We start from the raw sequence: 12581 nt of genomic DNA on the forward strand, positions 1-12581 counted from the left end.
TAATGGTGTCTTATCATGGATTGATATTGCACTTCTTTGGTTTAATGCTATTGAGTGATTAGCAATGAGATGACTGACAAAACTCAAAGTAATAGTCTAAAGACTTCTTAAACCACTACTCCTAAATCTGCTTCTCTTTATTGATATAATGAGGGGAGAATTAATTTTAAAAGGTGGTGACTATTGATTACTTAATGGCAGAAGATAATGTTGAGAAATGCTGAAGTGAGCCTATTCTGTGCCCTCCTGGGCAACAGGACCCATTATCCAGTGGTGGAAATCATGTTGTAACCCTCATCAATATTTAATAAGCAGGATGCAGGCTGGATGCAGGCTGCAAAATTGCCCTAGGCATAGGTTCCAATAGGCCATCAGAATGTTTCAAGTATATAAAAGAGTAACAGATTTCCCTGTGTTCAGATTGTTTATAAGCAGGACAACAATACATTCAATTCCCTTTTGTGATCTCTGGGCAGTGATAGCCTCATGGAAATGCCTACTAGGCAAGTTGAAGTGATTAATGCTCTGGGAAGTCATTCTAGGTTAGTAAGCCCTGCATGAGAAGACTTTGTATTTTCCAGTGTGGTTCTCAGTTTCAGCCCTTCTATTTCTCCCTTCTTGCCACAAGCTGAAGGGCTTGTTCAGCAGGGGTGGCGAGTCAGCAAAAGGCGTTAATTGTGTCTAACACAGCCATCATCCTTGGGGCGATATTACGTATCACACTGTCTATCAAGCTAACCCCTTGTCACACGTCAGGATCTGTTTATTTCAGCTCATTTAAAAGGGAAACAAGGAGTTTTAAAGATAGCTGGTGGGGAAACATGAGTGTAAGAGTGCTTGTAAGAACAATGAACCTTCAAAGCTGATTTAAACTAAACTGTGCTGAGACTTCTGAAAGGACAATACACTTTTTTTTTTAAAATGCATGGTTTTATAAATTATTGGCTCCCGTTGTTAACTTTTCAAATTATCAGGTTATTTTTCAGTACCATCAGCTTATTCTGAAAATATTATCAGCTTGGAATGAAATTAAGTTCTTGAGATAAAATATATTCTTAGGATTTATGGGTACTTAAAGGACCTAACATCAGATATTCACCTTTCCAAACAATGTATGAAATTAAATGATAGTGAAGAAATGTCCATTTTTTGACTCCATGACTCTAAAGATTGTTGAAATGTATTTCAGAGAATCATTTACTTTGTAACATATCAGAATTATTTATAATTACCTGCCTAGAATGAGTTACATATGAATAAAAATTTAGCTTTGTAGGCAAAAAGTATCCAAGGGAACAAGTCTTCTATTAACATATTGAGCTTTTTCTCAAAACCAGTGAATGAAATTGACCCTGAGGTCTCATTGTAATTCCAAGCTAAATGTGGACAAATTCAGTTTTACTTCCAACCTTAGACTGTGCATGCCTAAATGCTACTTTCAATTCATTAATAGCTCTATGGTATGCCTTCTCTTTCTGACGCCAACTAGAGTCTCAAATTATCAAGTTATCAATGATAAACGCATTTGTAGTCACTTTTAGTTTTTTGACAAATACAATCTTTATGAGGTATATCAATAGATTTACTCAGATGTTTGTTTTTATTTGTTTTGCTGTTGTTATTTATTTGTTAGTTGGTTGGTTAGTAATACATGTCATTCCTTCTTGGAAATTAGTTTGTGGCTAGCTCACTTCAAGAAGGCTTAGGTTAGAATTCATAGATTGTTCAGATGCCATTCCCAAGGGCAGAGGTAGCACTATAAATTGAAAATAATTTAATAGATTTTCTTCAAGGTGCTTAACAATATAACATAAAACTTATGAAGACATTTTGTCCACTGTAAGTATTATAATGTTGATCATAGTTATATCTTCAATGCTTTTAGATATTCCAGAGAGAAGAGCTTTTTTAATCTCCTATTTGTAATATATTGACACTTATTAAACCATAATCTAATATATTTAGCAATTTTATCAGTGAAAGTCACAAATCCTAAGTGTCCTTTCCTTTCTCTTTCCTATTTTATAGCGCAGCAGCAGCTTTGGGAATTTTGATCGTTTTCGGAATAATTCCATTTCAAAACCAGATGATTCAACTGAGGTTAGTATTTTATTACAATTTTATGAATGTAATGCAAACTCATTATGAAAAATTATGAAGCCAATATCACTTTTGCTAAGTACAGTAAGAAAAATAAGTATATTTAAAAATCACAGTCTTGCCTATATTTTTGTGATAATTGAACAAACAACTACTTAGTAATCAGTACCATGCTGGGTATTAGGGGTAAAAAGTTGTCTAAGAAGCCTAACATGTTCAGAAAAGCAGAATATAAACTGAGGAAGAGAGTTACAATTTAAAGTAATACAAATAATCTCAAATTTTCTGAGCATTTCCACCATAAAACAATCCATGTTAAATTTTATGTCAATTGTAATTGCTTTGATTAATTTAATGATTAAATGACTTAATTGTAAATTTGTTAAAGAGGGCATATGGTTGTTCAATTGCACTCTACTATATGCATTGAAATGTCTCATAGGTGACCATTACATACACATTTGCAAACCATGAACACTTTAAAAGTAGCTTAAGGAAAGCTTCCCATACAATAAAGACTATACAATTATAATAGCAAAAGTAATAATAATAATAATATCTACATTTAATTGAACACTAACTATGATATAAGCACAACATTAAACACTTTACCTACCTATAATGTAGGAACTATTAGTATTGTTTTATCAATGAAGTAATACATTTTGTTGAGTAAAGTTACTTCTAAATTACATAGTTAACAAGTGACAAAGGCAGAACTCACCATCTTGTCTGACTGCAAGTTTGCATTTCTGTTGCACTATCTCACAAACTACAGGCCAATTATGATAAATGATTATTGAAAGGGATATATATTGAGAAAATTCAAAATACATGTTTATCGGGATCCCTGGGTGGCGCAGCGGTTTGGCGCCTGCCTTTGGCCCAGGGCGCGATCCTGGAGACCCGGGATCAAATCCCACGTCGGGCTCCCGGTGCATGGAGCCTGCTTCTCCCTCTGCCTATGTCTCTGCTTCTCTCTCTCTCACTGTGTGCCTATCATAAATAAATAAAATTTAAAAAAAAAAAAAAATACATGTTTATCATTGAACCTGATTTAGCAACTCCACATGTGATACATTTGAGATCAATAGGTTTTTGGATCATATGTATTTCTTAATTATTCATTCTTATTATTGTATGTTTATTTTTTGTTTCTTTTTGTAAAGATTTTTTCCCATTATCATATTGAATTTCTCAACATACTTCTCAGATTCCTATGTCTGTGTATCTATAATACTTTTAAATATTGGCATTTCAGTAATAGACATTCTAAACAAAAGAAATGAAAATAGAATAATATCTAGTATTACTTTATAAATATATCTGTTAGTACACACATATGTATGTGTGTAAAATATATCCCCTTTTATACATATGTATATTATTTATATCTCCCTCTATCTGTCTATATATTTATATACACATGCTTATGGATAAACCTATAATAGCTATATAGTCTATCCACATTTTTTTAGTTTTAAATAAGATAACATATGTATAAATAGTGAGAAGCCCTATATAATTTCATTTTCAATTAACATCTTATATAAAACTTTGACTTTCCATAATCACATATAGATATATTCTACTGTTATTTAGTTTATAATGCTAGGGTTAACCTGTAAGAGTAGCTCAGGCTAATTCAGGTTTATTGATTAGTAATGGTGGCTTAGTAATTTGTGATAGAATTAATAAATCTGAAAAAGTAGTTCACATGTTTTTTCAGCAATACAGCATCTATTCATTCAACAAGTATTTCTTGAGCACCTACCCTATGACAGAGTTCCCATTAGTTACTCAGAAATTACTATTGCAATAATTGGTGAAAATCCCCACTTAATGAAGCCTAAAGTATAGAGGGAAAAACAGATCTTAGAAAAACAGCAACTGTAAATAAATATCTAATAAAGTTGTAATTCAGGTGATAAAAGAGACCAGCATAGAAAAATTTGAAAGTTTAAAATATGCTGAAGTAGTTTCTTTGAAACCTCTACAAAATTGATAGAAAAACCTAAAATTAAAAATATTTGTGGGATCCCTGGGTGGCACAGCGGTTTGGTGCCTGCCTTTGGCCCTGGGCGCGATCCTAGAGACCCAGGATCGAATCCCACGTCGGGCTCTCGGTGCATGGAGCCTGCTTCTCCCTCTGCCTGTGTCTCTGCCTCTCTCTCTCTCTCTGTATGACTATCATAAAAAATAAAAAAATGTCCTTTAAAAAAATAAATAAAAAAAATAAAAATATTTGTGATACTTGTTTGAAGCTTAGGCAATGGTAATTTAACACAGATAGTAATACAATATACTTTCTTGGCTTATTTATTCATTTTTAGTTTGTAATTTGACAGTGAAGATAGAGTTTATTTAGAGAGAAGAGAGACAAGAAAGGCTAACTTAAAAATTTAAAGAGTCTCCAAGTTATATTTTATTCAGGGTTTTGAATTAAGCAAAGAATCCTTGCCTTTTATAACCTTGAATGTAGAATTTTTTTTTAATGTAGAAATTAATGAAGTTCAATGAGGACTTAAATCGGCTGTCCATTCATATTTATCATAGGTAATTTGGCATAAGATATGAAGCAAAACATAATATGAGCCTGGGTGGCTTAGTCAATTGAGTCCGACTCGACTTTGGCTCAGGTTATGATCTCAGTGTGGTGAGATCAAGCCCTGTGCTGGGCCTGCTTGAGACTCTCTCTTCTCCCTCTTTTTCTGTCTACCCCCTGCACACACCTTCTTTCTCTAGTATAAATAAGTAAATCTTAAAAATAAATAAATAAAAATTAAATATTCAAGTTCACTAAAGAGAAGTTTCCCTTTATTTTTTATTTAAAATTCAGGAAATATCTGTCTGCCCACCCACCAAGAACAGTGGGCAATGCTAAAATAGATGCACCCAAAGAGTACTTTCTTGAAATTTAAGATATTAAGGATATATAACCCAATTATGTCCTTTAAGAAAAAAAATCACTCCAAAGTTCTACATGAGAAGTTTTGCTTATTCTAAAAATATCAAGTGTCAGTTATGTTCCTGGAAGTGTTCTAGACTTTCAGAATAAATTAAAAAAATATAAAATCTCTAGTCTTATGGAGCATACCTTACAGTGAGAGATGCAGGCAATAATCAATCAAACAAACAAATATATTATCAGGTAATGTTAATTTAAAAACCTAGAATTAGTTACATGTGAATTACATGAAGATTTCTATACTAATGGCTAGACCAAGTTCACATTTACTATTGCTTGAGAATATGGGAAACATGCATGAGGCACTTCCCTGCAAGAAGAAAAAACTGCACTTTCTCAGTGGATTTACTTAACTCCAAAAAATTTTTTTAAATGACCATTTTGGGGCCCAGTTGGTTGAGTGTCTGCCTTTGGCTCAGGTCATGATCCCAGGGTCCTGGGATCAACCTCCATGTCAGGCTCCCATTCAGTGGGAGCCTGCTTCTCCCTCTGCCTGCTGCTCCCCACCTGTGTTGTCTCTCTCTCTCAAGTAAATAAATAAAATCTTTTAAAAAATGACCATTTCAATTTCTATAAGAATAAGAGGATTATTTTAGTGCCCATTCAGCATGAATACATGCTGTCACCTTTCTAAAGCCCCCAATAAAACATCTCCCATTTATGTAGATTTAATCACTCATTATGCCAATCATTCAGTTCCATTTTGCCCATCACAAAAGTGGGAAAAATTAAAGTGGCTCTACTGTGGAGCTATTTAAAGAATAGCTAAAATTCTTTGAAACAAATTTTACATGTGAAGCTCAGGTCCTTTGACATCACAAGTTTTATTTTCTGAGTTTGTCACATACGTAACCAGGCTTGGACAACTTTAAAAAATATGTATTACATCCCAACTGAAGTTTTGGATGCTGCTGTACACAATATATATGGGTCCAAAAAATTTGGAATCTTCTCTTTAATAATGTTTTCAGATCAATGATTTTTATTATTATTCTGTCTTTTGTAAATAATTCTAACTAGGTATATGAAGGAGAACCCATAAATGAAAGTGGAGAACAAAGTAAAACTTCAAATAATGGAGGGGGTTTAGGGAAAAAAATGAGAGCTATTTCATGGACAATGAAGAAAAAAGTGAGTAAAAAGTACATCAAAGCCCTCTCTGAAGAAAAGGTAAGCGTACTCTGTTAATTTTTTTTTTGTATTTTTCTATTAATTTTTTTCTTAAAATAGTCAACAGACTCTTCTTCTAGACATAAAATTACTTGGTGCTTTAAAAAGGACTTCAACATTTACTTTCTCCCTCAGTAATTGTGCCCAGAAGTTAGGTAGGAAAACAAAACAAAACATTATTATTCCTATATTAATAGAGGAAATGGGGGCTCAGAAAGACCACACATGTAATATATGAAGAACAGTATGTCATATGTTATAACGAACATCAGTACATCATTTCTTTTTATTGCCAAATAATATTCCATTATATACATAGACTACACTTTATTTTCCCTTTCATCAGTTGATACATACTGAGTTGTTTTCACTTTCTGGCTATTGTAAATAATGCTGCTATGAATATTTATGAGTTTTTATGTGAAAATATTCTTTTGTTTCTCTTGGGTATATGGTAACTATCTGATATTTTGAGAAATTGGCAACCTGCTTCCCAAAGCAGTTGCATCATTTTACATTCCCACTAGCAATGTGTGAGGGTTCCAATATCTCCATGTTTGTCAACACTTGTTACTGTCTTTTGATGCTAGTCTTCCTACTGGGTGTGAAATGGGATTTCAATGTGGCTTTGATTTGCACTTCCCCGATGACTAATTATGTTGAGATCTTGTCGTGTTCTTATGAGCCATTAGTATATCTTCTTTAAAAAAATGTTTACTCAAATCCTTTCCCCATTTTTTACTTTGGTGATTTGGGGGATTTTCATTGTTGATTTTTAAGCTTTTAAAAAATATATCCTTAATGTAATCAGATATATGATTTGCAATATGACATATTTTCTCCTCTGGATTGTATTTTCACTTTTTGATGCTATCATTTGCAGCACAAATATTTATAATTTGATATAACACAATTTATCTTTTTTTTGTCATTTGAACTTTTACCATTGCATTTAAAAAGCTGTTGCTTAAAAAAAAAAGAAAAAAAGAAAACTGTTGCTTAACCTAAGATTACAAAGATTTACTCCCATATTTTTTTCTAAGAGCTTACAGTTGTAGTTCATAAATTTTGGTGTATGATTATTAACAATTTTTCTATCAAGTGTAGTAGGAGTCTATCTTCATTCTTTCAAATTAGATATCCAGTTGTCACAACATTAATTTGTTAAAAGGACAATTATTGTATTTTCTTGGCACCCCTGTTGAAAATCAATTGATAATAAATACATGGTCATAATTATATGGATCACAAATACTTGGGTTTATTTCTGACTCCCAATTCTATTACATTGATCTATAAGTCTTCGTTCATTCTCTTTTTAACCCACTTCAGTAGGACTTCTGTCTCCAATAATCCATTAAGACAGTAGTCATAATCGGTATTGACCTCGGTGTTGCCAAATTTACTGATCAGTTTTCTTTCTTCCTACATTACTTTTAGACTGTATTTGACACAAGTGATGATTTCAACATATATGAAACATTCTTTTTCTTGATTTAACTGGGCATTCTTCTGATTTTCTTTCTTTCTCAGAATTTTCTTTCTTGGCTTTGCTTTCTTGCCTGTCTCTCTAAATATTGAGAGTCCTCCTGAGGCTTATTCCTAGATGCTTTACTCAATCTACGCTCCCCCTCAGTGATCTCATCTAGTCGCATCACTTTTTTTTCGAAATTACATTTCTAGCTATGTATGACATCTTACCTGTTGTATTTAATAAACCAATTGTGTATTCAATATCATTGCTTAGATGTACAATAGCTATCTGGAACCCAATATATCCAAAACTGAATTATTAATTCTCTGTGCTCTACCGAAAAGCATGTTTCTTGTCCAGTCTTCCCAGTACTGACAACACTGCCATAACTCTAGATGCAAGGAAGGAAAGAAAAGAAGAGAAAATAATAGAATAGAAAAGAAAAGGAAAGAAAAGAAGGAAGTAAAGAAGAAAGCCTAAGAATCATTCCAAATTCTTTTTTCTCTCACTTTTCACACCAATTCATAAGCATACCCTCTTGGCTGAAACTTCAAAATACTATCTAAAGCCCCTAATTTCTCCATGTAAACTATTCCTGCTTTAGACCAACCAACCAATTAACCAAGAACAACAACTTGCCTACACTGCCATGATAACCACCTAATTGGTCTTTCTTTCACTCTTGCCTCCATTAAAGCCATTCTCCACATGAAATCCAGAGAGATTTAAAGGGGAATTTAGAACACATCATGTCCCTTGGTTAAAATTTTACAATGCCTTCACAATGCATTCCCGTATTATAATAAATTTATTCCAATCCTCTAAGAAGCAAACCATAAGAAAGCAATGGATACACGGAAGATTATCAGGGAAATGCCTGTGAAGGATAAAGAAACAAGAATTGATAGGGAAGCCTTCAGACAACAGTGCAAGTTTGACACCTATGAAAGGAGAGGAAGAAAGCTTTAGCCAGGTTGGTAGATAGTCTTTGAACCAGTTTTTCATTACAGGAGCCCTATATCCCACCAGAAAGTTACCCCCACTGGTTCAGTCATTGGCAGAGAGCATGGCTTCCATGCAGGCACGGTGCTGGATTCAGTAGCTAGGACTGTTACTAAAGAAGGGTCTCGCAGCAAAAGATCTGAGTGACACATTTCCATGACCATCACACATGGTCTATAAAGCTCTTTTTAATCTGGCTCCAGTCTGCTTCTCTGAGCTCATTTCCTAATACTGTCCTTGCTCTCACTCAGCTGCAGCTGCATTGGCCTGGTCTTTCCATTCACAACCCAAGCTAATTCTGAGTTTAGTTATTTTGTTCCTGCTATTCCTTTTACTTGGAAAACTGCCTCTAAATGTTTACATAAGTTACATCTTAACATTCAGGTCAAGAATTCAGAGCATTATTATGGTATAGAGGAGGTCTTTGGAGGCTACTCCATCTAAATCAGCTAACCTTCCCCTAACCCTAATCCTAGTAGCTCATCCTCTCACATCACTCAGTTTTATTTCCTTCATAGCACTTATTCCCTGAAATTTTCTTTTGTGTTTTCTTTATACACACCTCCTCAAACACTAAACACAATACATATACAAACACCAGAGCCTAACACACTAAAATGTATCTTATGAGAGGTGGGGACTCTGTGATCTTGTTTACTATGTATCCCCAGTTCCCAAAACAGTGCCAGGTACTTACAAGGTGTTCTATAAACTTGTGTTGAGGGATCCCTGGGTGGCGCAGCGGTTTGGCGCCTGCCTTTAGCCCAGGGCGCGATCCTGGAGACCCGGGATCAAATCCCAAGTTGGGCTCCCGGTGCATGGAGCCTGCTTCTCTCTCTGCCTGTGTCTCTGCCTCTCTCTCTCTCTCTCTCTCTCTCTCTGTGACTATCATAAATAAATAAAAATTATAAACTTGTGTTGAATTACTGAACAAATGAATAAAGGAATGGATAAAAGCAGAGAATCAAACTGAGTATATATATGTATTATGAAGTTTTATCAATGTTTAGAAATGCTCATAAATGAGGAATATTGAATTACATTTTCATGAATATTAAGAAATTTATAGGTTTTGTTCAAACTATCTAAATATGGAAGACATTTGAGATGTTTTCAAGCAGATGTAATTTGTTTTGAAATTCTCTGTCTTTCCTAATTTTATTCAGGATTTGCTTTTCACTTGACTAGGTGTGCAAGCTCAGTATGAGATTTGTAAAGCTTCTTAGATAAGCTTTGCTTTAGAATTGCAAAATGTGCATGTTTTATTCATATCTAGTGATCTGGTAGGGTGCAAATAACTGACATGAAACAACTATGCAGAATTTAAACTTGTAATATCAGATCTCAAAGGATTAGTAACGGTGGTAAATAGATGATAAGGAGAACATGAAGAAATAAAAGTGCTTTAATAGATAAAGCACAGATGTTAATAAATCTAACATTTCTGATTAAATAGTCTGGATATGACATTCATCCTAATTTACAAAATGAACTATTATAATTTCAGTTGAATTCCATAATGTGAATGTTTCATCTAAAGAACTTTTCCAAATATAACATGTTTTGCTAGAAATTCAACTAAAGATTAATGATTCTCATATTTTATGCTGATGTATTCCTAAGTATTTTATTGCTAAAATATGTCTTGTTTGTTAAATCAGTGCACAATATCCATGGAAATCAGTTCTCTGCACTTAACCTCTGATATATTTTTCTGAAGGATGAGGAAGATGGAGAGGATGCCGCCCCATATCGGAACAGTGACCCAATGATTGGATTTCACACAGAGAAGATCTCTCTTAAAGCCAGTGACTCCATGGATAGTCTCTACAGTGGGCAGAGTTCATCAAGTAAGCTTATAGAATACGGGACAAGATACTAACTGGGAGGGTTGAATTAACTAAAAGCAGTAGATTTTAACTACAGAAAACAAACTGATGGTTACCAGAGGGGAGGTAGATGGAGAAATGAGTGACATAGTGATGGGGACTAAAGAGTGCACTTACTGTGATGGGCACTGTGTAACACAATGTATTGAAATGTTAAATTGCTATACTGCACACCTGAAACTGATATAACACTGTATGTTAATAATACTGGAATTAAAATAAAAAACAATAAAAAAGAAATAAATTCAAATGAAAACCAACAACAACAGATTTGCTTCTGTGGGGCTTATCAAATTAACAAAAAATGTTTTAGCTACTTGATAAGAGAAATAGTGAAAATGTAGGATTGCTGAATCCATAGAGTTGCTGCTGTTGTTTAAAATGATACACAATACATCCGATAGAATTATGTATTATTTTGAAACTTTTAAAACTGTAGTCAGCAGGGGTCTTGGGGATATGCCTTAAAAAGATCATGTTAGGTAACTAAATCTATATCCCTAAAATAAAAACATATGCTTAGGAGAACTAACATTATCTTGGGTCAAAAGTTTTTAAATGACTTGGTGTATTCAGGTAAATGAAATCCTGTTCTCTCTCTTCTTCCATCCCACCCTTTCTCCTTCCTTTGCCTTTCTTTAATCCTCCTTTTTCCTTGTTCCTCCTTCTCTTCTTCCTTCTTTCTCTCCTCCCTCCTTCCTTTCTTCTCTTTCTTTTCTCCCTCTCCTGTCATCTCTCACTTCTTTCCTTCCTTTTCATTCCATTTTGCCTGAAGTACTCTGAAAATATCAAGACATATGCATCAATCATGACATTTACCTTTTAGGTGTCCACCCAGCATTAGTGAGTAAAGAATGAAATACTATGTAAGTACCAAATAGAAGGAATATCACCAATTAGGTGACAGAAAGGAAGTAGCATGTGTCAAACAGGATTTTCTAAAATTATTGTCTCTAAGAAGGAAGTCATTCAGGGTTCAGTCACATATCCTGCTATGATATTTGGATGAAACTACTGATACGGCAGGGTGCCTTGTAACTTTTTTATGTGTACACTGTTATACATCCCTCTGATATTTTCAGGGCTTTTACATGTTTTCTTTTTTTGCAAAGTTTATTTTTCATTTCCTTTTAAATCAACTGTTTCCGTTATTTGAAGATAGATCGCAAAGACCAGATGTTTCAGATATCCTGAATTTTATTCCTATTTTCCTATTGGCTGAAGAACAGTTATTTTGTGGGAAAAAAAACTAATGTAGAAACATTTGAAGGATATATTTTTGCATGTGTGAAATTCAGATTTCATTAGTATTCACTTCTGCTGGAAGTTTTAAAATTCTAAATTGTAATGCTGAATGTGGATAGAATTTTACTAACTGGAATGTACCATGAAAAGCCAGGGCCAGGGGTGGTCATGGAAGGGAAAGTGTAAGGAGATGGTGGCCCATTTAGCTGTTGTCATGTACAACTTAATTTATGAGATTACATGCAGCTCACCCTTTCTCATACCAGTTCGTGCTCAATATGGAACATCTCTAAGGTTCTTTCCTTTTTCCATAATTATTTGAATAAATGGTAGAGAAACCAGAGCTGTTTTTGCCATAAACAGAGCCCTGAAAGGCCAGATGGAAGGAGAAATGTGAGTGGTGGAGAAACTGAGAGTTACTTCCACTCAGAGCTGTTTCTTGCCTCTATCTTGCAGGCAGCAAAAATGGAATTGCTTTTCCTTTTTTTTCTCTTGAGGTTCAAACTTAGAAGGGAAAAGGACCAGAGAACAAGGATTTGGAGCAGTTTTAAAAGCCCAGTTTAGAAAGTTTAGAACCACTTGGGAGTACAGACCCTGGAACATGCTTCCTCTTCCCTTCACATTCACACAACAAGCAAAAGTGCTACCTTTCATGCATAGAGATGTTGCTTCACAATGGATTTGGATATATAATAGGATACTTGGGACAACATTCTAGCTACATTGTGATAAG

General features: G+C 34.1%; 1 protein-coding gene across 3 annotated transcripts in view; it reads left to right on the forward strand.

Annotated features, from left to right (window-relative positions):
- Positions 1-12581, forward strand: part of SAMSN1 (SAM domain, SH3 domain and nuclear localization signals 1) — a 110089-nt gene that overhangs the window by 79695 nt on the left and 17813 nt on the right. For all 3 annotated transcript variants that reach the window (XM_041734718.1, XM_041734717.1, XM_041734719.1), the window contains 3 exons: positions 2029-2100; positions 6089-6238; positions 10435-10564. In XM_041734718.1, coding sequence (XP_041590652.1) covers positions 2029-2100; positions 6089-6238; positions 10435-10564 — 352 coding nt within the window. The remainder of the gene's footprint in view (positions 1-2028; positions 2101-6088; positions 6239-10434; positions 10565-12581) is intronic.

This window comes from Vulpes lagopus, chromosome 20, assembly GCF_018345385.1.
Source record: "Vulpes lagopus strain Blue_001 chromosome 20, ASM1834538v1, whole genome shotgun sequence".
In the NCBI taxonomy this organism is placed as follows: domain Eukaryota; kingdom Metazoa; phylum Chordata; class Mammalia; order Carnivora; family Canidae; genus Vulpes; species Vulpes lagopus.